The 26,522-nt window shown below is 40.3% G+C and overlaps 1 protein-coding gene across 3 annotated transcripts in view; it reads right to left on the bottom strand.

Annotated features, from left to right (window-relative positions):
- The window catches only part of SNX29 (sorting nexin 29), a 435,642-nt gene that overhangs the window by 339,984 nt on the left and 69,136 nt on the right, over positions 1–26,522 (bottom strand). For all 3 annotated transcript variants that reach the window (XM_048866549.2, XM_075132756.1, XM_048866552.2), the window contains 2 exons: positions 5,151–5,214; positions 2,212–2,340 (listed from right to left, as the gene is read on the bottom strand). In XM_048866549.2, the coding sequence (XP_048722506.2) occupies positions 2,212–2,340; positions 5,151–5,214 (193 nt within the window). The remainder of the gene's footprint in view (positions 1–2,211; positions 2,341–5,150; positions 5,215–26,522) is intronic.

Below are 26,522 nucleotides of genomic sequence, written 5' to 3'. Positions count from 1 at the left end.
CTAGGAAAGCATACAGTGAGCGTGATCGGAACACGCAAGAGGAGATGCTGAGGCTAATGGTGGGGCAAACGGACATGAGAGGCGTCTCGTGGAGCTGCAGGAAAGGCAACTAGAGTACAGACTACCGCTGCAGCCATTGTGAAACCACCTGCCCTCCTCGCTAAATTCCATATCCTCCTGACCCAGACGTCCAAGAACACGGGGCCAGTGGGTGGAAGGCTCTGTGTACCTACTACTCAACTAACTCCAGGGGGTGGCCTAAGCAACAGAAGGCTGTCATTCAAACAACTTTGATTTGTAGCTTAGCTACAATAAGCAATGTGGCCTTGTCCTTCCCTCCTCCCCCACCCCACCATCAAACCCTTTGTACACCCAGGCTTCCTTTTACTAGTCAGCTCTTTCAGTGATCTCAAGGTTTTTTTAATAAATAAAGAATGAATAGATACGAACAACTGGGACTTTATTTCCTGTGCCAGTTGGGAATTGGCTTACAGGGAAGTATATTCATCAAAGGGGGTGGCTTTGCATCAAGGACAAACACACACAACTGTCACACCGTAGCCTGGTCAGTCATGAAACTGGTTTTCAAAGCCTCCCTGATGCGCAGCGCGCCTCAGTGTGCTCTTCTAATTGCCCTAGTGTCTGGCTGTTCAAAATTGACTGCCAGGTGATCTGCCTCAACCTCCCACCCCGCCATAAACGTCTCCCCCTTACTCTCACAGATATTCTGGAGCACACAGCAAGCAGCAATAACAATGGAAATATTGCTGTCACTGAAGTCTAACCTACTTATGTGCCTTTGGATGTTTAAAAGGGTGCTGGCACAGTTTGCTAAGGCACATTCTACCACCATTCTGCACTTGCTCAGCCTATAGTTGAACTGCTCCTTACTGCTGTCCAGGCTACCTGTGTATGGCTTCATGAGCCATGGGAGCAAGGGATAGGCTGGGTCCCCAAGGATAACTGCTGGCATTTCAACATCCCCAATGGTAATTTTCTGGTCGGGGAAGAAAGATGCAAGCGTCATGCACCTTTCCCGAACATCCCATGTTGATGTGGGTGACACGGCCCTTGTGATCCACCAGTGCTTGCAGCACCATTGAAAAGTACCCCTTGTGGTTTATGTACTGGCTGCCCTGGTGATCCGGTCCCAAGACAGGGATATGTGTTCCATTTATTGCCCCACCAGTGGCGATAATTAAAGTAATTGTCAGTCGTTACTAAGGGTTAAAAAGTAACTACTCAAGAGATTTCAATTCAATTACAAGATAACAAGAGATTCACATTTCATTTCAGATGTTTTGGTTGAGAGTACAGAATATCTGCTTTGTGATGAAACTCTGAAGGCTGCTCAAAGGCAAATGAACACAGAATAATAGCCTATGAATAGATATTAAATTATTTCTATAAAATTGTATAAAATCTTAAATTATGCTATTTTCAATACATAATATAGTCTTTTCTGTTCAGTAAGTACAGAAGTAGGCAAAGCCATTTGGTTACCAGTTAGTAAACTGAAAGTTTGTGGGACAAGAAGAGTGAAAGGAACTATCTTATTTTGAAGATAGTAAATTTTTCTTCTATTCCCTTAAAAAGCAGATACATTTCTACTGACTCTTACCCAGAAGAGTCTTCCTTGTATTCTTTCAGACCCTTGACTGTAGAACATTACTACTAGGGAAAGTTATTGGTTTTGACCAAGTCTACAGCTTTGGGAGGAACAAACGTGGAGCGGGACATCTGTCTACCCAGCCATATCAGCCAAGTCAACCTTGGAAATCAGTAGGAGTGATAACTGTCAGCATTTTACTGTCCTCACATCCAAGTTTTTTTTTTCCTCTAGTAAATAAAAAATAATAAAAAAAAAATCTTCCCAATGAAAATATGCACAACGATATGTTTACACAGAACAAAAAAATACAAAGAATGAAGTTTGGTAGTGAAAATTACATTTCTCTCTGATACTTACCACAAAATTTAAACACAGAATGGTTTAAAATTATGTGTTTATGCACTTCATAGAACAGATTATGAAGTATATAGATCACCTACTCCTGCGTATTTGTGCATCCCTTCCTCTCCTTACCACCAAATGAAGTCTTTCCATATGCAATTCACCTATTTAGGTCTTTTCTAAAGAACGCTAAATATATTTATTCCAAACTTTAGCCAATTAGCTACTTGCTTTCAGTGATTGTTTTAGCTCCCTACCTTGCCAAGGCTTGGATCTTTGCTGCATGTCGCTCCTCATGCTCTGCTACTTTCCTTCTCAAGTTTTCAATTTCTTGCCTGAGTAGTGCAGAATGTTCCATCTCTCCATCAAGCAGGTTTCGCAGAGATCTGGAAGAAGGGAGCTCCATCTGTTATAACCAGGCAAATCCCCTGCAATTTACAGCGCTGTATACATAAAGCTGGGTGGGGCTCAACCCACAATCACTGGCAGGGGGGGAGAAATGGATGGGGTTCATCACCAGTCCCTACATTTTTAAACCACAATAAGAATAAGTTACAAATAATTAAGTCACACTTTAAACAATAAAAATGCAGGATATTAAAAAAAGCCACTTGAAGGTGTAAACTGAAATCTGTATGACTGTAGTATGTGTGTCAAACAATCCACCTGGAGAAAAGACAACACCTTCTTTCTATGTTTTTATTTATGGTGTTCCAAATAGACTGAGTAAGTACATAGCCCGGATAAGGAAGGTGTTTGCTTCTCTATTTCATTTTCTTATTTAAAATATTTTTTAAAAGTTTAATTTTAAATTATACAGCATTTTTCGTCCAAAAGAAATAGAAAAAGATTTACAAACTATACATTCACACAATTCTAGCATAATATATTTATATCTAGTGTGGTTTCTACTTCTGGTGTGGCAGCTAACCGACATACAAGATTCTGCGTAACTGAGAAAAGAGGAGACATTCTGACCCAAGGTACTAGGGCAAACCTGTTCTCTTATGAAAAGTATCCTGAGATCTTAAAATATTATTTTGACCATAGATTTAGTCTTTGTAAAAATATAGTTTAACAAAAATTCTCACCTCACTCAGTTCCATGCAATTTTAATTCTAATGAAAGTTTGTTTGCTTGTAAATCATAGAAATCATAGACTGTAGGACTGGAAGGTACCTTGATAAAGTCATTTCATCCAGTCTCCTGAACTGAGACAGGACTAGGAATTATCTAGATTAAACTATCCCCTACAGGTGTTTGTCAAACTTGTTCTTAAAATCCTCCAATGATGGAGATTCCACAACCTCCCTAGGTAATTTGGTCCAGTGCATAACTACCCTAACAGTTAGGAAGGTTTTTCCAATGTCTAACCTAAATCTCCCTTGCTTCAATTTAAGATCATTCTTTCTTGCCCTGTCCTCAGTGGGTATGAAGAACAATTTACCACCCTCCTCTTTAAAATAACCTTTACTTGAAGGTTGAAGACTTACGTCCCCCAGTCTTCTTCTCTCCAGACTAAACAACCCCATTTTTTTCAATCTTTCCTTGTAGGTCATGTTTTCTAGACCTTTAATCATTTTTGTTGCTCTCCTCTGGACTTTCTCCAATTTGCCCACATCTTTCCCAAAGTGTGGTGACACATAACTGGACACAGTACTCCAGTTAAGGCCTTATCAGTGCTGAGTAGAAAGAAAGAATTAGTTCTCGTGTCTTGCTTACAAAACTGCTGCTAATACATACCAGAATGATGTTCGTTTTTGCAACACTATTACACGGCCTACTCATATTTACTTTGTGCTCCACTATAACACCCAGATCTTTTTCTGTAGTTCTTTTTCTGAGGCAATCATTTCCCATTTTGTATTTGTGCATTAGATTATTCCTTCCTAAGTACAGTACTGTCATAAATATAAAGGGAAGGGTAAACCCCTTTAAAATCCCTCCTGGCCAGAGGAAAAATCCTCTCACCTGTAGAGGGTTAAGAAGCTAAAGATAACCTCGCTGGCACCTGACCAAAATGACCAATGAGGAGACAAGATACTTTCAAAAGCTGGGAGGAGGGAGAGAAACAAAGGGTCTGTGTCTGTCTATATGCTGGTTTTCTGCCGGGGATAGACCAGGAATGGAGTCTTAGAACTTTTAGTAAGTAATCTAGCTAGGTATGTGTTAGATTATGATTTCTTTAAATGGCTCAGAAAAGAATTGTGTTGAATAGAATGACTATTTCTGTCTGTGTGTCTTTTTTGTAACTTAAGGTTTTGCCTAGAGGGATTCTCTATGTTTTGAATCTAATTACTCTGTAAGGTATCTACCATCCTGATTTTACAGAGGTGATTCCTTTACTTCTATTTACTTCTATTTCTATTAAAAGTCTTCTTGTAAGAAAACTGAATGCTTTTTCATTGTTCTCAGATCCAAGGGTTTGGGTCTGTGGTCACCTATGCAAATTGGTGAGGATTTTTACCAAACCTTTCCCAGGAAGTGGAGTGCAAGGGTTGGGAGGATTTGGGGGGGAAAGACGTGTCCAAACTACATTTCCCAATAAACCCAGTTAGAGTTTGGTGGTGGCAGTGGATATTCCAAGGACAAAGGATAAAATTAATTTGTACCTTGGGGAAGTTTTAACCTAAGCTGGTAAAAGTAAGCTTAGGAGGTTTTCATGCAGGTCCGCACATCTGTACCCTAGAGTTCAGAGTGGGGGAGGAACCTTGACAAGTACATTGCATTTGTCCTCACTGATTTTTATGCTATTAATTTCACACCACTTTTCCAGTTTGTCAAGATCATTTTGAATTCTAATCCTGTCCTTCAAAGTGTTTGCAACTCAGCTTGGTATCAACCACAAACTTTATAAGTGTATGTGTCATGCCATTTTTCCAAATCATTTACGAAATTATTGAATAGAACTGGACCCAGGACAGATCCCTGCAGGATACCATTCAATAAGCTCTTCCAGCTTCACAGTGAACCATTGATAACTACTCTGAGTAGATAACAGTTACACAGCCACCTTATATTAGGTTATAGAAGCACTGCAACATTTTGCTTGTTAAGTTGCACAAAAGGAATACAAGCACCAAGCAGAAGATAACTGCTTTAATAGCAATTTTTCCTACATATAAAGGAGCTAAGTGACAAAAACATAATTATGATGAAATTATACACGACATCCAGTGTAGAAATAGAAAGTTACCTGTTCTGTTCTTCGAGCTCATCCTTTCTGTTCATCATGGCCACAATAGCTTGCCGAAGTTCATCTGAGAAGGGAAGAAAATATAAATGAACTATGCATCCTTTTATCATTTCAGATTAAAAGATCATAAGTACTATGGTCCCAATTCAGCAAAGCACTTATGTACTTATGTTTCATCAACTTAAGTTATCTTTTGAGAAGTGGTATAACTTGACACCTGCAGTATGCACTAGTATACCTTGTTTAGTATTGTAAATCAGTCTGCATGAGGCCGTAACTCTAATTTTAACAATGCAGTCTACTTCACTGCAGCTGCTGTCTTCTGACACTGCCACGTACGACACCTTAAAATAAGTTAATATTTTCAATACATGCACACGAACAAGCCAAACTGTTATAGCTTACTAACTTTACTTCACTCAACCTCTCAGCTGAACATTCTGACAAAGGAGATCTGCCTTGACAAGATAACTCCTCTTTCCCTAGTTTCTGAGGGAGACTTTAGGGCACATCAGGTTACCAGAAATAAACTAATCAAGAGTCTCTCACTTTCTTGACCAAAACTAAAAAAAAAAAAAATTTAATTAGTACAGAGTAAAGTCCCTTTTAAAACCAACTTTACTTGTTCCATAACTCAATCCCCACCTTCTTGATGACACTGGAATGTCTGTATTTTTTAACTAATTGAAAATTCTCTTGGGGGAACAACGGAAAGGACAAATATGAGTCAGAAAATCCAATGACATCACATCAAGTTTTTAGGGTGGAATTTTACAATGCTGTGCAGAATTACTAAACTACATGCAATAAATTCCTTCTGCATCCTAACAAAATTGAGAAATGCTAGATTTGAAGACGACCAATCACATCATTATTCTAGATATACCATACTGCACAATAAAAACTTATTAAATGGACACATAAAATGGCAATTACACTAATGATGTTTGGATTTTTATTTATGAAACCATCAGATTCAAAGTGAGAAAATTCAGCCACCAGTAACGAACTTGGCAGAAGGTGGTGGCAGATTCGGGGACCCACATAAATTCACCTCAGGCAAAAATTTTCAGAAGCACCTAAGGGTATGTCTGCACTGCAACGTAACACCAGGGTTAGTGGAACTCAAGTCAGCGGCCCCTGGTCTTGAGAACTCAGAGCTTGAGCATCTACACTGATTGCCAAGGATAGGTTAAGAATTTTTTAACCAGTGCCCAAACCCGGAGTTCCAGCATCCACACTACAGTATACAGACCCAGTTGTATCCCAGACTTCCTAGCGGCCTCCTGAAATCTGGCTGCTCTAGCCCTTTCTTTGTGGTGCAACGTGGGAAAACTTGACTATCCACCCACACATTACTGGAAGTTTAAAAACCCTGCCAACACATTCTGCTGAGTAATCATTTTCGTCTGGATGGTTCCACCAACTGGAGTCAGTAACATGGAGGACATTTCAAGAACTTTTTTTTATTGCTTGGGCTCTCACTCCTGTTTCAGGACACAGGCAGCTGAATTTCCATGAAATTCTGGCAGACAGTTTGGTAGCATTTTCTGACCCACCAAAGGCATGTGACAGAGCTAATAATGGAGCAGGATGACGATAACACAGACATGACAGACTCAAACTGGCTGATACTGCTTCTGACACTCAGTATAACCACTGTTGACTCCTATATAGTCTGGTGCTTCTGAAGCAGGGCTACAAGCACAGAACGTTGGGACCACATCACCATGCAAACCTGGATTACCAGCATGAGGTCCAGCACTTTTGCATGAAGACAGTCATATTTCTGGAGCTTTATGAGCAACTTACCCTGACCGTCCAGTGTAAAGAAACACATGAAGGCAGCCATGCCAGTCCAGAAGTGGGCTGCTATAACCATCTGGAAGCTGGCTACCCAGACTGCTACAGGTCTGTTGCCAACAGTTTAGAGCTGGAAAGTTGACTGTGGGTAAACAGATGTGTGGTTTATCCAAAAGTGGCGGGCATAAAAGATATTCCAGAAGTAATGGTTGGCTTTGAGAGAATGGGGTTTCCTAACTGCATCAAGCCCATTGATGGGACTTATATGCCCCCAGTTTGCTCTCCTCAAGGAGCACAACTACTCCACAGTTATGTAGGCCCTCATGGACCACAAAAGCCTATTTATGAATATCAATAAGGGCTGCACTGGAAAAATTCACAATGCCAGGGTTTTTCAACAACCTGGAGTCTTCATTCATTGACAAGCTGGGACTCTATTCCCACCTCATGGCACTGTCATAAACAGAGTTACCTTCCCCACTGTTACTCTGGGTGACCCCACATATTCCATTTTGCCTTGGCTTATGAAACTTTACTTTGATTTCAGAGTCTCTGGCAAAAGAAGGTTTAATTACATTCTCAACAAGTGTACAATGGTAGCTGAATGTGTGTTTGGCAGATTGAAATCCCGCTGGCAATGTTTACAGACCCATTTACATTCCAGTGCCATCAATGGTGTCTGCATTACCGTGGCTTACTGTGCTCTTCACAATCTTTGTGAAACCAGAGGAGAGCCAGTTCCCCCTGAATGGACTGTAACAATGCGGGGCAGCTGAATCAGTACACTCAGCCAGAAAGTATATCTGCCACAGCTGGATGCACCTGGGCTACAGAAGTCAGGGATGCTTTTTTATAGCTGAATTACAACATGGATTTTTGCATACTATCCTCCAAGTTGTCCCTGATCATGTGTTCACCTTTATTATTTGAAATACACACTATATGATGTGTTGCAGTGATGAAAATAAAATTTCTTTATCAAATAAAATCTTAATTTTTTTTTACCCATGTATTGGAAAAGTGCAATATTAAACCACTGCCTGGAAGGCCAGCTGCTCCTAGCATACCAAAACACCAACACCACCAAAAGCTTTAAAAGTAACTGAGATCAAAGTGCATAAAGAAGTGCAAACAGTTCAATTATGTACAAGACAACCCCACCCCAGCTATTGCATGTCTCCTATCCGCCCTCTCCTTTCCCTTTCTTCCATGTTTGCCTTGCGCTTGGCACCAGGCTAGGGGAGTGGAGGCATCCACTGGGGAGGGGTTCAGATCTGAGGACTCCACGGGGCACATTAGCCCCATCCAGCAATTCAGATGGCCCAATTGCATGGGCCACCCAGCCACGGAGTTGTCCAAGCTGTTCCTGGAATGCTGGTCAGGGTACCACGGAGGGGATGCAGCCTGTGATGCTGGCACAGCAGGAGCCTGCACTCTTGCAGCCATTAGAGATAGCAGCCACTCAAACAGTTCTCTTTGTTGTGCTCTATCTTCCACCCTTAACCATCTTTCCTATTCCAGGAACTGTAAAGAGCATGCCTGCTCCCATGCCACTACTGTATCCTCAAGCTGCAAAGCCAGACTGAGCCCTTCTGCTGGTCTCTCAGAATCTCTTTCCTCTTGCAACAAGTCCCCTTGCCTTTGGTACTCAACCTGCTTCTTAGCCCTCTCCAGAAGTTCAACCATAAGTTCACCAAGAAAACGTCTCCTCTTGGAATGATCCACAAAGGTCTGGAGAGCCAGACTTCTGCAGTATGGGTAAGCTGCAGAGATATTGCAGCCTATAAAGGTCAAGGGGCCTGGAATAGGACATGACACAGGTTATTGTCTCAAATAGCTCGGTGCAGGAAAACAGAAAAAAAAACATTTTGGAATTTCAAGGACAGAAAATGTTACTTTTTTAAACTGAACTTCAATATATGGTGAGAGGGCTGCTTCACACCACAGAAGCTCCCTGGACACAGCTGGGTTAACTGCAGTAAAAAGTGCTAAGAGACTGGCAAGTTAAAAATCACAACTTTTTTCCCATACCCCACCCCCAAAAAATTGAGTTTGGTGGGAGGTCAGTGGCCACGCTGTACTACTTAAGCCTTCTCTATCATTCTAGAGAGTGCACATTTTGGAGTATGTAACAGTTCTTGGGGTTCCAAGCTGCTGGTAGGAAACCGGCATGTATGCAACCAACATATTTAACTGTATGGTGATTGAACAGCATATCTATGAGTGGCGTGGGCAGGTAAGCCACCAAGGTAGCCCTGAAAAAACACCCTTCCCTGAAATGTGAATACCTATCTGGGGTTCCTACTATGGGAAAAGTTTGCAGATATCAACTCCCTAGATTGGTTCAGAATTCATGACAGATTCAACAGAATGCTGTGTTAGCTTTCATATGGGTTAGTGCCTCCCCATCTCTTGCCCTGCTTAATCCATTCCATTCTCTGGTCACCGGTCCAGTAAATTTCCAATACCACCAGCTTCTTCGCTATTTGCTGGCATGTGTGGTCATTCCTGCCACTCTTACTAAAGTCAATTGTTTTGCTGGCCTCGCACTGGAGATTAGCCAAAATCTGGCTGTGCTCCCGCAACCACGACACAGCATACTTTGTAAAGAACTTCTTTCTGGTTGGTATCTATTACAAATGCCGAAGGTTCTCCTAACATGAGTTTGCAGCTTGGCAGTCAGAATAAAATGGAAGGTGTACATACAAGTTACTGTACTAAAGCAAGGTGGATTTTTCCATTTCCCTGGAGTTGAATGGCAATTTTTGGTAGACAGAGGACCAAGGAAGTCAGCCCACAGCATTGTAGGATACTTTTGGCAGACTCCAAGAACCAGAGTCCAGAGGGGGGCTGCTTCTACACGGCAGAAGGATAGGGCTCGAAACCTGACTCCTGCCTTGACTCAGGCTCGAAACCTCCACCCTCACAGGGTTCTAGAACCCCGGGTCCAAGCCCAAGTCCAAGAGATGTGTGTGTAGACGGAGGGGGGCTAGAGTTTAAGCCTGAGTCTGAGCCCGGGCTTACACTGCAGCATAGATATACCCTAAGGGCATGTCTACACTGCAATTAAAAACCTGTGACTGACCCCTGCCAGCTGACTTGGGCTAAGAGGTATTTAATTGTGGTGTAAACACTCATGCTTGGGCTAGAGCCCGGGCTCTGGGATCCGCCCACCACGCAGAGTCCCACAATTATACAGCCCCTTAGCCCAGTCAGCTGCCATGGCTGTACACTGCAGTGTAGACATACCCTAAGTGACTTAGGAAGTTATATCCTATTTTCAAAAGTGACTTAGGCACTTCACAGCTTTTTAAAATTTTAGCTAGTCTGGAAAGTGAAAACATCTGCTGAGAATTGAAAGCTAGATTGACTCACAAGAAAATCACAACAGATGTCTCTCAATTCATTAAAACATGGGACACAGCAGAAAACACAAATAGTTTGAGGGAGTTTTAAAGAAAAGGAATTTTGTCTACACACACAAAATCTGACATAACCAACTATAGTCCAGTCTTATTACCTTTATGGGATCCAAACATTTTGATACAAAGCTACTTTATATTATTAAAAGCTGCAGAGCAAAGCATACAGAGAAAGAGTTAACTTTTAAAGAGGGTCAGATTGTGAAACCTTTACTCACATGGGATAGTACCTTACTCAGCAGTCACTCATTTACAAAATAGTGACTTCAGTGGGACTACCTGTGGAGAAAGGTACTACCAACATAAGTAAATGTTTCAAAATTTGCCCCTAAATCGTTGAACATCCATTCAGAATCAACTCTATTCTTGCCTTTATGATTTAAGCTTAGAAGGTCTATTTAAATATATGGGAAATAAAATTAATAATTATTACTCTAAAGCCGAAATCCAAATGAAATTATGTGGATTATACCACTTTCCATGATTTGTTTTAATTTTAACTAAAAAGAGACCACTATAGAGCAAATAATCAATTTCAGCAAGCACAAAGAATTACTTTACATTTATTTTTTCTAAATTAAAGTACTATATTAGCTTTGCAATTGAAGTGTCAAACCACAAATCCCATCCTATCCATATGCAATGCACATCCAATCTATTTATTTTTCTTACCACAACGTAGTCCAGGCTCCATTTTTTAACTAAGATATGAAAGCAAAATTTAAAGTTTTTGTTTTCCAAACTGACCTGCCCTAAGAAGATAAATCTATCTTCTCTCTGGATAGTCACTTTTGCATGTTTCTATCATGTATCAGCCTTCAAAAATATTATTAATCCGCAAAAGGATACAAAATATGCCTAAATTATAGGTTGCACTCACAGCAATGCCTATGGTTAAGGTTGCTTAATACTTTCCATTATAAGACAACAGTTCAGAAATGCAAGAATTAAGGTTGCTTGTGAAATAAGGTTTTTTTACGGCTCATTTCTGAGTATACATTATGAGACCATTGATGGGGCCTGTCTCATTGCCTATGCACCTATTCACACACAATTGTTTGGGGACGATGCAAGGTGGAGCATATATATTTAAATTATGCTCTCCTTATCCCCATCCTCAAACAATGCTTTTTAAGACATAGGTTGGAATTTTTTTTTTTTTTTTTTACACTTGCACAACTTCAAGTCAGAACATCAATTAGCTGCTAATATGGACAGGGCTGGGGGAGAGCAAGATTTACTACTTATTTCTGAATACTCAAAAATAATATTTATTCTCATATCTGCATTCATGTTTACATTAGTTTTTCAGCTGCTTTAAGATCCAACTGTGAAGCACTAATCTTGTGCATATTATGCACAATGCAGTAACAAGAAAGGCAGAAACATTATGTATTTATAAATAAGTTGAAAGCATGCCTAATAAATTATCGCCATAATAAATGACTCTAAAAAGTTCAATTTAAAAGATCCTTGTCTAAATCAGTACATTTAGTGAGGCAGCTTCATATGTCTTCACCTGTAACCTCACTGAAAAGCCTATAGCTCTGCAGGCTTCAGCCCTGCCTATGGTAGATTGTTCACATACTCTGAGCTTTGAAATAATAATACAACATTTTAAGTGATCCAACAAATTACCACATTTTAGTAATAAAAACTTTCTGGTATACTACTTAAATATTTATAGAAAAAAGGAGTAAGCCTTCAGATTTCTGTACTATTCACTTTTCTAATTCAGTTTATAAAATGACAATTTTCCCTAAAGATGTAGCTCTGTTTCCATGTAGCTAAGCACAAAGAGCTTCTAAACCCTGTACACACTAGGTGCTGGTTAATCAGCTGGTTTCTAATCATTTAAAAGGAGCAGAACTACCGTGCTAACTACAAATGTAACACTGTTTTACAGTTTCATTATAAATGTAAATTGGGATTTTTCTGGGAATTGCTTTGTTTCTTCATGGCAAATATTAATGCAAATTTTCATATCATCAGCTTCTCTGAATGACTCAACCTTCATACCAAAAAGGAAAGCTGATCTAAATGAACAAGTTGTAATTACAAGACTATAGGTGGATAGAAACATTTTCTTATAGTGTTTGTTTGTATTGTATTCTTATAGTTGTTTGTTTGTATTCGTGGTGCCTGGAGGCTGCCCATCAGGGATCAAGGCCCCACTGTCACAGGCACTGTACAGATGTGACGTAAAAAGACAAGTCAGACATCAAAGGAGTTTACAATCTTGGTTTATGATAAAATGCAAACCTCACACAAAACAAACAGAAGGCAGGAGGAGAAACAAAGGGGGAGGAGCAGGTGAGGGAAATGAGCAAGTTTTGCATGGTAAGCAGTTGTCACAGCTCACCAGCTACCTCATCTGTTTAGAACGTGTACATGAACGTATCTTTAAAGCAACATTTCTCGTACTTAGCATTTGGAGGTAGTAAATGGGAAGCCTACTCACTCTGCCATCCACTAACAGTAAGGTACAACAGACTTAAATTAGTGTTTTTTACAACTCCATTCTCTAATCTAAGCATTGAACACTGTAAGTGAATGTTGATAGCTAAAACTGCAAACATCAGAATCATGCGTCACCCCTTGGAGAGCAGATACAGCAAAAGCAGCTCAACTACAGTGACATTGTTCTTTTTAATGGAGATAGAGATAAGCACAGCCCCCACAATAGACAATCCCGTTACATCCAATAAATGCTTTTAAATAGTTATATCAGGAAAAAACATGAAAAATGATCATATTGAGGTTGTATTATCGAAGATTTCTACTGATCTTCCATGAAATACGATCTGCAACTGTTCTTACTGGACCTCAAAATGGCCAATGAAATCCAGTAACAGATAAATAATTGCAAAAACTAGATATGGCATTTCCAAAATTTTACTATTTTTGATCCCATATAAAAGAATGCAATAATCTTAGCAAAACATTTATTTCCCTTCAACTCATAACACAGATGCATTATTTCAGTATCTTGAACGTCTCAATATCCTTACCAATATGTGTGTTGTTGGTGCCACTTGCAATAGCAAGAAAAATAATATCCAGATATTAAGAGAAAGACAGCAATCATACTAAGGATCATTGTCAGTAAAGTTCACATTAGTCTAAGGGACTAGCAATTCTTTTTGAGGGGGAGATCACTTGTACTGGAGGAAAAAAATGGAACAAATCTACTGAAATATGGTGTCCAAATAAAATCCTTTTCTCTAAGGATTCCAATATCTTTACTTTTCACATACAAACGTCCCTCTTACTTGGTTTTAGTTTCTCTCACACAGCTAAGTTGGTCATTTGGGGGTTTATTTTCTTATATCAAGTACTAAAGTTTGCCAAATGAAGCTAAATAAATTCTCTTACATATTTCAACTATTTTAGTCTATCCCTGCATTTTAAATTAAAAAATAACACTTACCAAATACAATACTTTTTCAAAAGCTGCCCTTTTTAAAAATGAAAATGTCTCCCAATTTAAAGTAAATGGAAGAATGGGTGAGAAATGCAGTTTAATTCACTTTCAACAAATTACAAACATGATTCATTATGTCACACCTTTTCCCTTTCTGTTCATTCCATTTATATATTGAACAGCCATGCAGTTTCAAACTGGGATGTCAATCAAAATGGTGCAGTGACGATTTAATTTTCAGTCAATCTAAGTTATAGAGACTTATATTAGGAGCATCAAAATTATAAATGAATCCTAATTTATAATATTGCATTCTAGTTTGTGAGAATAAGGGGGGGAAGAGCTAGATGCAGCCAGCAAAGTTGCAGCACACTTTTATTCTGTGTGCGCTACGATGAAATAATAATTTGTACACTGCTCTTTGTTTAGAGTTAAAAATAGCATTCCAAAAGTGCAGCCACCCACAATTATGCATCCAGGGAACTTCTTTTTAAATATACAATTATATAAGTTATAAGTTGCTGAAAGTTTTCCTAAAACATTTTAAACATGGTTAGGATTGCAAAAAAAGAAAAAAAAACAGCAATTATGGGAGCATGAGTAACTAGTGTGAGACATCCAGAAAAATACAATATAAAGAAATGACTGCGTATTGCACTTTTTAATCAATAGGTCTCTTGGTAATAGAATGAATGAATAGAATAGGTCAACTTTCACATTCATTATTTCATTGCTAATATAAAGTACTGCAAAAATTTTGGGATATTTTGAAAAATGTTTTCCTCTAAAAATTATTACAATTTTGTGGAAAAAAACAGAAGTTTTATTCATCAGATGCATTTCACAAAACTAAATAGGTATTAGCTGTCTAAGGACAAAACAATTTAAGGGAAATTGGTTTAATCATCTATAACTTTAATGTATTAAATAATGTCTGAAGGCAGGTCCAAAGTTTAATTTTAGGAGAGTGCTTGTCTTAGTTCATCCCCCTAAATCATCAACAAATGAACCCACAGTACCAACACGTGTTTGAGACCTCTGGTCTATGTATTAAGCTATGTACAATCAAGGAAACTGCATCTCCTCCTCTGTCCTTCCCTTCTCAACGCTAAGCAAACCGAGCTCAGCTGCAAAACATGACCAAATTACAAATAACTGTAACTACATACGAAATTAAGGTTCCCGTATTCTTTGACTCCATTTTAACCAACCTTGAGGTTTGTGTTCACCGTCAAGACCACTTGAAATAGAGCTAGAGCAGATTCCCAAATTTTTTAGGACTGCAGCTACCTTTCAGATATTTTAAAACTTGGTGGTTCCCCACAAGCAAATACATCTTTCTTTTTAACCAATTCAGGACACTAGATTCAAGAGGGACATCAGAGTTTGTACATTTTTGCAACTTTATACAATTACATACAAAGTTTAATTACATAATATGATCTAGGCTTTTTAAGTTATAATTTGAAATCATGGATTTTTCTGATGTTCAGACACTAAAATTTTAGTTAGAATGGGCCTGCTTTAAATTGCATAGGTTGGTTGAATCTCTCATAGCATCAGACGTAAATCATTTTCCAGGTCTGAAAGCACCACTTCCATAGCTTCATCACTGAATTCTTCGTATTCGTATTTAACAGAAACCCAGAACTCCTGGTTCGTGGGATTTGAACACTTGGTCTTCAGCACATGATCATTTGACAATTCTAAGAGGTTTTCTTGAGCCAAAATATTTAAAGTTGGAATGGAGTAAACTCTTACAGAGAATGCATTCTGAATCTAATTGGTATCTGGAGATTCATGTTCAACTCCAGGAAAATATCCATCAGAATAGAAACAACACACAAACAAGTTAATATTTGGACTTTAATAACATTTTGATTACTGTCACTCTCCTGTTTAAAAGTCTGGTAACACACTGAAAAGGGAGTTAACTCCAAAGACAAAGCTTCTTCATCAATCTCCAAATTTTCTCTTTCATATCTGTATGTATTCCTACCTTGAAATGTTAGATTCAGCGGATTCAGTGTGTCAAATACATCCACCAAGTAAGCTAACGTAGTCAAGTAGTTCACATTAAACATGTAAGCTGCAAGGTCTGTTTTCCCAAGGAGGAAAATTCTGATTTCATCATCCAATTCGAAGTCACTTTCCCACATGACAACCACCTGACTTCACAGTGAAATTGAAGTTGAATGTGGTCAAAGCCCATCTGACAGAAACCAAGGCATGAAGGGTCAGGCTTAGTGGTCAGTGCACTGGCAGTCACACCTAGCGGATCCCCAGGAGGGAGTTCCCATTGCAGCCCAAAGCAGGCAGGAGACTACCAATGGGTCACCCCTGTGGCACAGGCTCCCTTTCCCTCATTCCTCATGCGGCAATCCCCTGCCAGGCTAGACAAGAACAGCCTGGCTTTCCCTCACACCCAAACACTTACCCTCCCTCCTGGCTTGAGGCTTCCCAACGATCCCTAGTGCCAAGAGGAGCTGTTGTGGATTCTGGTAAAAAGGCACAGCAGGCAGAATGGGATCTGATTGGTGGTGGGGCTCCCTCCCAGCAAGAGGCCTGCTCTACCACCCCTTCCCCCGCATTCTTTACCCCTCCTTGGCGACTTAAAACTTCCTGCCATTCTCTAGGACCACGAGGAACTGCACAGATTCTGGCAGGAGGAGCAGCTCGCAGGTTCTGGCCAGGCTCCCTCACAGCAGCCTCCCAACCCCACGATCCTTACCCAACCCTGCAGTCTTGAGGCTTCCCATTGGGTAGCTCCCATGGTTTCTGGCAGGCAGAATAGGACCCAGGTGCTGGCCCCGTTCCCAACCACATGAGATGCATGTACAGTAGTGTATGCACATCCAGGCCTGGTTGCTGTGGGTGCAACTGAAGCACAGCTACAGCTGCCCAGGTTTCTTTTTCTTAGGGAAAAAAAAAAACCAAAAATGGGCACACCAATGAATTTGTTCCCCAAACACTTGGGGCTCCCCCATGAATTCTTCATGGCTCTCTGAGGAAGCCATGCCTCACAGTTGAAGAAACACTGAACTAGAGGGCAGATGCTTTAAGGAACAGGTGAAGGGGAAATAGCTAAATGAGTTTACGAAGTTACAACCCTTTGTTTAGTGAAATACTTTGTTTACTTGTGATACCATACACACAACTGTACTTAATACCCAGTTGTGTTGACCTCACCAAATGTAAAAATGTGGTGCTCAGAGGTGAAAACATGTAAATATTCTGAATAAGTTAGAATATAAAACTGAACAACATGCCCCAAGGATGTAGAGAGCTATCAACAGGGAATGGGTATCCTTGTGCCCAGGATAATTTCCACCTAAAGGCAAGCTTATAGGGAACACTGCCAACAAACTGGCATGCCGATATAAAAATTACATGCCTGGATCAAACACAGAATATTTGTTTACCAAATAAAGCATGAAAAAAATAAGTTAGATCTACTGCCCCTAATCATAACCCACATATATTCATTATAGTACATTTAAGCCTATTTTAAATCTCAAACCAATATTTAACAGTCATTTCTTTTACAGGTTTTCAAATACCACTAATACAGGTCAATATTAATCACTAGGGGCTAAACCATGAAGCCCTTAATCATATTGCTGAGTATATACTCCTACAAGAAGTCACAATGGAATTATTCATGGAAGTAAATGCCGTTTACCATGGGTTTAAGAAATGATTCAATGCCAGTTATTAGTGCTGTAATTTGACCTGGGTTTCTCTCCACTTTGACTTCTACTTTGAGCTGCAACATTAATATTTCTGAAGCGATCAACAGCAACTCTCAGGTTTACCATATGGCAATTAATTGTTGAAAAACTGAGGAAGCTAAATAATACACATAGAACTACAGGGAATACATTCCACACTGCACCCTATTACTGCTGATCTTTTTATTAGTAATTTTGCATAAATTTTTAAACAAATCAGGGTGGGATTTTTTTAAATAAGAGGATTTTTGCAAGGATGTTGAATTTAATATCCCTCAAGAAAACCAGCAAGAGAAATATTCATGGGTTTATCAATACAATAAATTTGCCAACTGTTATTAAAAGTAATAAAAGCAGATGTCAGCAGGTCTTCTGCGCTTTCAATTAAGCTAAACTAATTGGCTTATCATTTGTACTGTGAATTTTATTCTAGGATGAGAAAGCTATCAGCAACTTTTCTCTCTCTATGTTGAACTTGTTCAGTTTTCACTTCACCTACATTATTTTTTCTTAGTACTCTTCATACTTATATTGTTTTTTAACCAGACCAATGTCTTAAATTTTCCATGGTACCAATGTAAAATAACACGTAACGAGCTACATCCTTCCAGTGATGGACAAAGATGAAATGTTTATACTGATACATTAATCTTTGATAACTCTGACCACAAAATAGGACTCACCTGTGGACACCACCAGACAAATGAAGTAACACTTGGATTTGTCTCTCTGAGGAACAAACAAGTAGTGCTCATTGACTGCTAAGCTGCCCAGAGGGTTCTCTCACGTAGGGTATACTACAGGGTTCTATTGTCACTCCTCCTGTTCAATGTGCATGTTAACTAGCTAGGAGATAGTATGTTTGAGCTGCAGTACTATCAAGATGCTGACTCAGCATGTTTTTCCATTAGTCCTGGACTGTTCATTCAATAATTTTTCCCATTGTCTACCCAACACTCAGGCTACATAACAGCTGGTTGACTGTAATTCAACCAAGAAAGAGCTTTGGTAGGCTGTGAGAAATGGTGAAGGTAATACTTGCTTCACTGACTGTGGGGTTTGCCCACATAATTAATCAAATTCACAACCAGAATTTGGAAGCATTTTGTAATCCATTAGTTCCACAGAGGAATAATGATTACTTTTCCTACAGCAACTGTGGATCTTTGAGATGCGTTGATCACATAGATTCCAACAGGTAATGCAGGCCAAAAGAATCTTACCTTGTACTGCACCATAAGTGGAATTTGTGTGGACAACATAACTCAAAAAAGAACTCTCTTTTGTACTACTAAAACTAGTGTTAGAAGAGCAGTGTAATGCATGAATGAGCACCAAATCTTCAATAGATAGACAAAATATTCTCTAGATGTTTCTGCCTCTTGGTAACTGATATTAACAACTCAGACTCATTAGCAAGTAAGTGAAAACAAAATAAAAGCACAAGGACACCACATTACAAAAAGGTGCTTTGTTCATTTATTCCAATTACTATAGTTTGGATTTAATAGGCTACTTTATGATGTACTAGTAAAAATAAGCTACAGTACTTTGTGAAAATAATCAAATGTTAGTATAATGGGGCCTTACTACAGCATTCAACTATTAGATTTTTAAAACTCTGCAATTATGACACTCAGCACTCAACCCATGGGGTGAGTGCCAATTTGAGGGCAGCTTAGAGAGATTCTACTGTATTAACAGTTGCCTTTTTGCAACAGTTAAAAACTGGTGTTTAGTAGATAGCAGATATGAATACTAATTAACTGGCATTGCTAACTATGGACCAGGCCCTGCCAAACTACTTGTGAAACGAAGTATTATTCAACGGGGGAAGAGGTGGCAGAATTCAGACCTGCATTAATATGGTTTAAAAACCATAACAAGTGTCTGAATTAACACAATCACATCCTGAAGTAAGTAAAAGCAACAGCTGTAGTATCATGGGCGGGATGAATTCAGTATCACTCTGCACTGCATCTTTCAAGTAGCATTTTAACAGAGTCCTTAGCATATTAAGAGACTACAACCTGAACAAACTGCCATTATTGCACCAACTACGACTGAATAAATTCTAATTTGATCAGGAAGTATACCAAATAAAGCACCTTGAGAAATTACTCCTGGGAGAATTCTGCAAAAAAAAAATTAAAAATTCTGTGCACAATATTTTCAAATTCTGCATATTTTATTTGTTGAAATAACACAATATAATCACAACAGTTTCAATTATTTTTGGTCATTTATTTCAAAATACCTGTTAGCAAGTATGTCTGTAACAATACAGACAACAAAAAACTTTCAGAAAATGTTTTTTGACTAACAGATTCCTTACGTGGCATACTAATACAGAACTGAGTAATAATTCATTCAAACTACAATACAGAACCGTATTTCCTGCACCCCTCAGAAGCAGTGCAAAGGCTTGAGGGAATCAGAGATAACGGAGGAGCTGAGGGAGAGGGAAGTAATTGCTGGGAAGGAGTCTGGGTGTGAACTTGGAGGGCTGTTGTGTATGAGTAGGAAAAGTATGGAACAGGTTTGGCAGGGGGCGGGGAAGGACTGTTAGGGAGATTCTCGCATGCAGACCCTGGCTGACCCTTGGCCTCTCCCATTCAGTCAGGCACATCTGTCCCATCCCCATGTGTCCTTGCAACCCTTGTCCACATGTCTCTCCGCCCCCACTCAAACACTCCCCTGTTCCTATGTTGCCCTGCACCTCTTCCCGCATTCCCATGTGTCTCTGTGCCCCCACTCAGCCACGCCTCTATCCCTATGTGTCCCTGAACCCCCCTTCCCCATCCCTGTGTGTGTCTGTTCTCTCACTCAGCCACCCTCCTTCTCCCTGTAGCTCGGCACCCCCTCGGCCGGTGTGGCCCTGCACCTCCCTCCCCCTGTGGCCTTGTGCCTCCACTCCCATTCAGCCCCTGCCCCAGTCTGTCCTCCCCCACTAACCCTTATGAGCCCGTCTGACACCCCAGCAGCCCCACGCTGTCTGTCTCTCCATAACTCCTGTCTCGTGACCTGGCCCGACAGGCACTGTGAAGAAGGCAGGCTCTTGCTCTTCCTTAGCTGGCTGGGAGCTGCTGTGTTCTAGCACCACAATGCCCTCTGGTAAGCAAAAGGCAGAACTGCAGAAGTTATTTTCTGCTGGGAGCTGCTGCTCTGTTCTAGTGCCATTAATTATGTGGATGTGCAGTGGCACAGAATTCCCCAGAAGTAAGAAATGTAATTTCATACTGTTTTCCCCTTGCAGATGAGCATTACTGGTAAGGGACAAATTCAGATAATGAAGAGGAATTTAGAGGTTATTGACATCTTTAGGAATGGAACAATATAAATGCACTGAAACTAAAGTTTAAAAAAAGGCCTTGTATGGAAAGTGGAACAAACTTTCAGGGAACTGCTTCCTTGATGCTTAAAACACTTTAAAAGCATAGGGCTGAAATTTGAAAAGCCAGTTTACATATACAAAGCCAGTTTACATTTTGTAAGACACATTTGGAACCAAATTCTACCTCAACTTGCATCCTTCCACCTAGCTTATTTATTCAGCAAAGATGATTTTGATATTCATAGCGAAAGCCTGAAAACGAAACAGAGTTTGATTAAAGAATACATGTATGATGGAAGAACACAATTTGTGGGAATAGGATTAACTGAAATAGTGTTTGAACCTCACAGATTATGCAGGTTAAATATGCTGCTACAAGAAAACAAATTCATAAAAAAGCAGGGCTCAAGTTACTTATGAAGAGGCTAATATTTTATTTTACCAAATGAAATCTTCACTGATTTACTAAGAGGTGCAGTTTCTCATCAACTTCCATTCCTTCAACTAATCGCTGAACTGCTATAGAGAATGACAGCTTCATAACTGAAATAATTTTCTTTAAAAACGAATGTTTTAAAAAGCAATGCATTAAAGAATTTATAGTAATGATGTATGATACTTCCTTATTATCGTGCTATTATTGCTCAAGTAAGCTAACATCAACTTGGTTTAAAAGGAGGGGGGGAATAGGGCAAGTATGGGGGTTTTTGTTTTGTTTTTTCTCCCTCATTACGCATGAGGAAGGCCTGAAATCTGGTTTGTTTTATTCACACAGAAGGTGTTATTTTGTGATTGTCCTTTCACATTTGAAGTTCAGGTCTCATCTACTGTGGAATTCTGTGGACAACTAGTGAAATGACATCATCACAAGCAACAAGGAGTCATAAAAATTCATAAAGGAAGAGATTAGAAATTGTTTAACCCTATTAAATAGAGAGATCAGGTGATTTTATTCTGGTATAAGGTTTCTTTAAACAAAAGCTTTCTATTGCAATGATTATTGTTTTGTTTCTGGTATTTCATGGCAAGTTTATGTACACCTGTTAATATATTAGAAAGAGAGAGAGAGAGAAAGAAAATGGTTATATACCTTACAGTAGGTCATTTTTTGAGATATTCTGTGCAGGTAGATCCTACTTATGGTGCAGTAGCACTCTTAGTATAAGAGCTAGAAGTTCAAATGCCAGTGCCCATTAGTGGTCACACATGTGCCCTCATGTCCATGTACCCGCCACCACTGGACATAAAGTGGCAGCATAATCTAGTCACGCTTAGTCCTTACACCACTCAGAGATTCAAGAGGCATCTCCGAGGTACAGGGATGGACGATGGGTTGTGGGATCCACATGTACAGAACATCTCAAAGAACAACAGTTACTATAAGGTAAGTAACCATTTCTTCCTTTTCTAGTTCCTGTGCATATGACTCTCACTCATGGTGATCATCATAATCATCATCACTTCCATAACCGCAATGGTCGTTGGGGCACCATCAACCAATTGTCTCCACCCCTGATGATTGTGTGTCAGTGCTTGAGTGTCCACAAAGTCCATTCCTGTCCACTCTTTTATGTTGTCAATCCATCTCTTCTTCTGTCTACCTCTTCTTTTCTTCCCCAGTACTGTCCCTTGGAGGATGATCTTGCATAGGCCAGAAGATCTTGTGACATGGCCGTACTACTTCAGCTTGCACTGCTTCACGGCTGTCAGGAGCTCTTCATATGACCCAGCGCATTGAGTGATGATGTTGTGAACCTCTTCGTTAGTGACGTGGTCGAAGTAGGAGATGCCTAGGATTTTATGGAAGCATCTCATCTCTACTACCTGTATTTTCCGTACAAGTTCTGCCGTAATGGTCCATGTCTTGCACGTATACAGAAAAATGCAGATAACCAATGCATTCAGCAGTTTCAGTTTGGATTCCAGGAAGATGTTCTTATTCCTCCAAAATGGCTTTAGCTTTGCCACTGCTACTGTTGTTTGCTCAGTTCTTGCCTGAATTTCTGTCTTGGATCCTTCATCAGTGATGACTGCCCCCAAATTCTTGAACTGTTTCACTATCTCCAGCTCTTGTCAACTGACAGTGATATGTGAGCTGATCCCATCACATTTGTTTGTCATCAGCTTGCTTTTCTCTGCACTGATTTCCATGCCATATTTTGCGGAGGTTTCATCCAATCGTTTCACAGTGGTCATTAACTAGCAATTTGGTGAAATAGATGGCGAGAGCTATGAGAAGCAAGGTCAAAGCATATGCAACCAACTACTTGTATGAACCACATTAATTGAAAATGGTTTCAAGATAAACCTAAAAACAGGCCTATTTTCCTTGACCTCCCTGCAGTACATGATATAGTAGGGTACACGGGTCTACTTGTTAAAAAATCAAGAGTCCTCCCACCATTGGTTACTGATGCCATCGAACTGCTACTTCAGATGGTTCAGGGTGCATGTTGGTCAGAAAACAAGTGGTTGGAAAAAACAGATGAATGGTTTACCCTGGGGATCTGTTTTAGCCCAATCTTGTTCAATCTATACATCAGTGACCTGCCACCAACTCAGTCACAGAAGTTCATCTATGCAGGTGATATCTTCTGTAGCCTAAGAGCTTCGACTTTCTCAGAGCTGGAGAAGACCCTGAGTGACAATGCTGCTGGCTACATGGCACCTTCAGCCTAGCACCAGCAAAACAGTCTCTAGCATACCCCCACCTCAACCACGACAACACTAAGAGGGAAGTAAACATCATAGTGAATGGCCAGAGCCTGAAGCATATCCAATTTACTTAGGCGTGACCCTCAACCGAACACTGACATACAAAAGCCACCCGAGCAAGACAGCAGCAAAGGTCAAGACACACAACAACTTTCTCTGCAAACTAGCAGGTTCTTCATGGGGAGCAGACCCTAAGGACCTCAGCCCTTGCCATCTTGTATTCAACAACAGAGTACAGTGAGCCAGTATGGCACACACCAAACTTGTTGATGTGCAATTCAACTCAATGGTGTGCATCTTCACAGCAACTCTCCAACTGGCTCATCTTCCATCGCATCCAGTTCTGAGCCACACTGCTCCCCCTTACATCAGGAGGGATATTGCAGCTGGTAAGCTGCTTGAGAAGGTATGTGCCAACCCACGCTTGCCCTTGTTTAACAACCTTTTTAGCCCACCAGCTATGTGTCTTTCATCATGACACCCAACGTGGTTGAGGCTGCCATGCAAGGACATGACAGAGTCCCTGTGGCAGGAAGACTTGACTGAAGCATCAAATTCCCTATGGCAGGAAGACTTGACTGAAGCATCAAATTTGTTGTTTCTGTGAGTGGGATGGCTGAGAAACAAATGAAGTCACTTTCTGCTTCAGGAACCTCTGTCCCTTTCTAAGCTGATTTGGTGGTTTCTGATGGTGTGGGACATAGATGACTCAGATATCTGTTGAGAGATATACTGAGGTTTATACTGTTTTTTTTAAAGTTTTAAGTATATAGGCCCAAAAATCTATGAGTGGCCTAACAATCTTTCAAAGAGAGCAGTGAGTCATTCTCTTAGATGAAATAGGTCTTTTTCATCAAATGGTAAATCATATACCTCATTCTATACCTGCTTAGGTAGTATTGAGACAGGTAACAAGAAGTCTCTCCTCCTGACAATACCAATAGCCATTAATCTAGCCCCTGAGTCTACGGAGTGTAAGGCTGCTTGAAGAGAGTTTCTGGCAATGAGCTGACCCTCTGAACAAATTGATTTAAACACCTCTATTTGGACAGGGGGTGCCTTGCTAGGAAAAGCTGCTTCTTTGTCCCACTGAATACAATTCTATTTGGTCTGCATGTCGAAGTAGTTTGCAAATCTAACTAGAACAGAAGCCGAAAAATACACTTTATGACCAAAGAGATCTAATTTTTTGGGATTGTTCTCTTGCGGTGCAGATTTGTAAACGCTTGGACTGATCATTTGCTGCAGTTACAAAAGATGACTGTGACAGATGTGAATAGACAATCAAATCCCTCAGAAAGGATGTGATACTTTTGCTCAACTGTTTTTGAAGTTGTTGAAATAGATGCTGGAGTAGCTCACAATCCCTTAATGCAGAGTTCTCAACTGGGGGCCTTGAGCAGCATGGCCAGCATTAGACTCACTGGAGCCCAGGGCAGAAAGCGGAAGCCTGAGCCCCAATGCCAGGAGCTGAAGCCTGAATGGTCAGCTATTTGCTGATCCAAGAGCTTCAAGCTCCCTTCCCCATAGTTTGCTTTGTCCAAGTTTCCACTGAGTCCTAGGGATTGTCCTTTCTCCGGGTATGACCAGCTGGGAGTTCTCTGGGTCTTAGTGTTCACATGATAAGAGGAGGAAGAGTCAGAGATGGTCTGGGATAGACAGGCAAAAGAAGGTTACATAGATTTGGGTGAGTAGATGGCTTGGAAATGCTTTTATAACTTAACTTTGGAGGGCCCCATGGTGTGGGGCCCCAGGCAATTGCCCTGCTTGCTACCCACCTAATGCGGGCCCTGGCTTTTATATCCAGAAAATCAGTTGTGGCGCAGGTTGGCCGTGGAGTTTTTAATAGGATGCTGGTGGGACCTCAGAAAGAAAAAGGTTGAGAACCTCTGCCTGACTGGGTTCCAGAATTCCTTCTTTAATTTGAAGGTCTATTCTACTCTGCATGGACAGGTATGAGATATCAAATAACTTGTATGTCTTCCAGTGCCAAATACTCTGCCTGTGCTGTGGGATATTAGTGATACCACTGCAGTACTGAGAAAACCCACAATGAAGAGTCCATCCGGAATCTCTTCAAAGGCAGAGTTGCTACAGGGAGACCATATCACACTGCTCTGTCCAGTCCCAGTGCCCACCTCCACAATGCCGCTTTAAGCGGTTCTCTTGATACCTACAGGTCTGCTTTCCTCTTCCATGGTACTGTGAAAGGGGACCTCTTCCTGGCTGAAAAGGAATTACCTGTACTCTGTGGTCACCAGGAGAGCCTGACTGCTTTAATTGTCTAGTCTTAGCAATCTTGTGCTTCTTAGGACGTAATAAAGCTCAGGGTTACCTTTCTTGTTGCTGGAAGATTCACTCATTTAGGTCCCCAACATTAAGTTGAAACTGCGGTAGATCAGAATCTAACTGAAGTCTCAGACTTCTGCATTAAAAAGAGCCTCATTCTATGTGCTCTGGACCTTTGAGTGCATCTCTTAAAAGCTCCAGGCACTTCGAGGGGACATGAGATTCCCCTAAACAAAGACGACAAAGGTCACATACATCTGCGAGGGGAATGAGTCTCCTGTACAAAGAGTTGAAGCCCCTTTTGACAAAGTCTGAAACTGACAAGGCAACTAACTAGCCTCAATGAGGCACTAAAACAGCAAAGTATCTTGTCCTTTAAAAAAACAACTAATTAGCTAATGACTAACAACCAAGTTAAAAGCCTAATAACTTGTAACAGTAACAAACTACACTAACTAAATAAGGACTCAGTGTTCTGACTTCCTGACAGAGGGCAGCTAGAAGAAACTGAAGGTGACTGGGTTGCATTGCCCCTTTATGCTCCTGGGGGTGCATGGCCATGAAGGATGCATGTGGAATCCCTACTGGACACTGCTATTTGAAATTCTAATCTGCGCCACACTATAAGAGGAAGCCACATGCAACAAAACTCGA

The sequence above is a fragment of the Caretta caretta genome, chromosome 10 (assembly GCF_965140235.1).
Source record: "Caretta caretta isolate rCarCar2 chromosome 10, rCarCar1.hap1, whole genome shotgun sequence".
Taxonomy (NCBI): domain Eukaryota; kingdom Metazoa; phylum Chordata; order Testudines; family Cheloniidae; genus Caretta; species Caretta caretta.
Note: the sequence above shows the minus strand (reverse complement) of the source record. Positions and strands in the feature narration are given on the sequence as shown.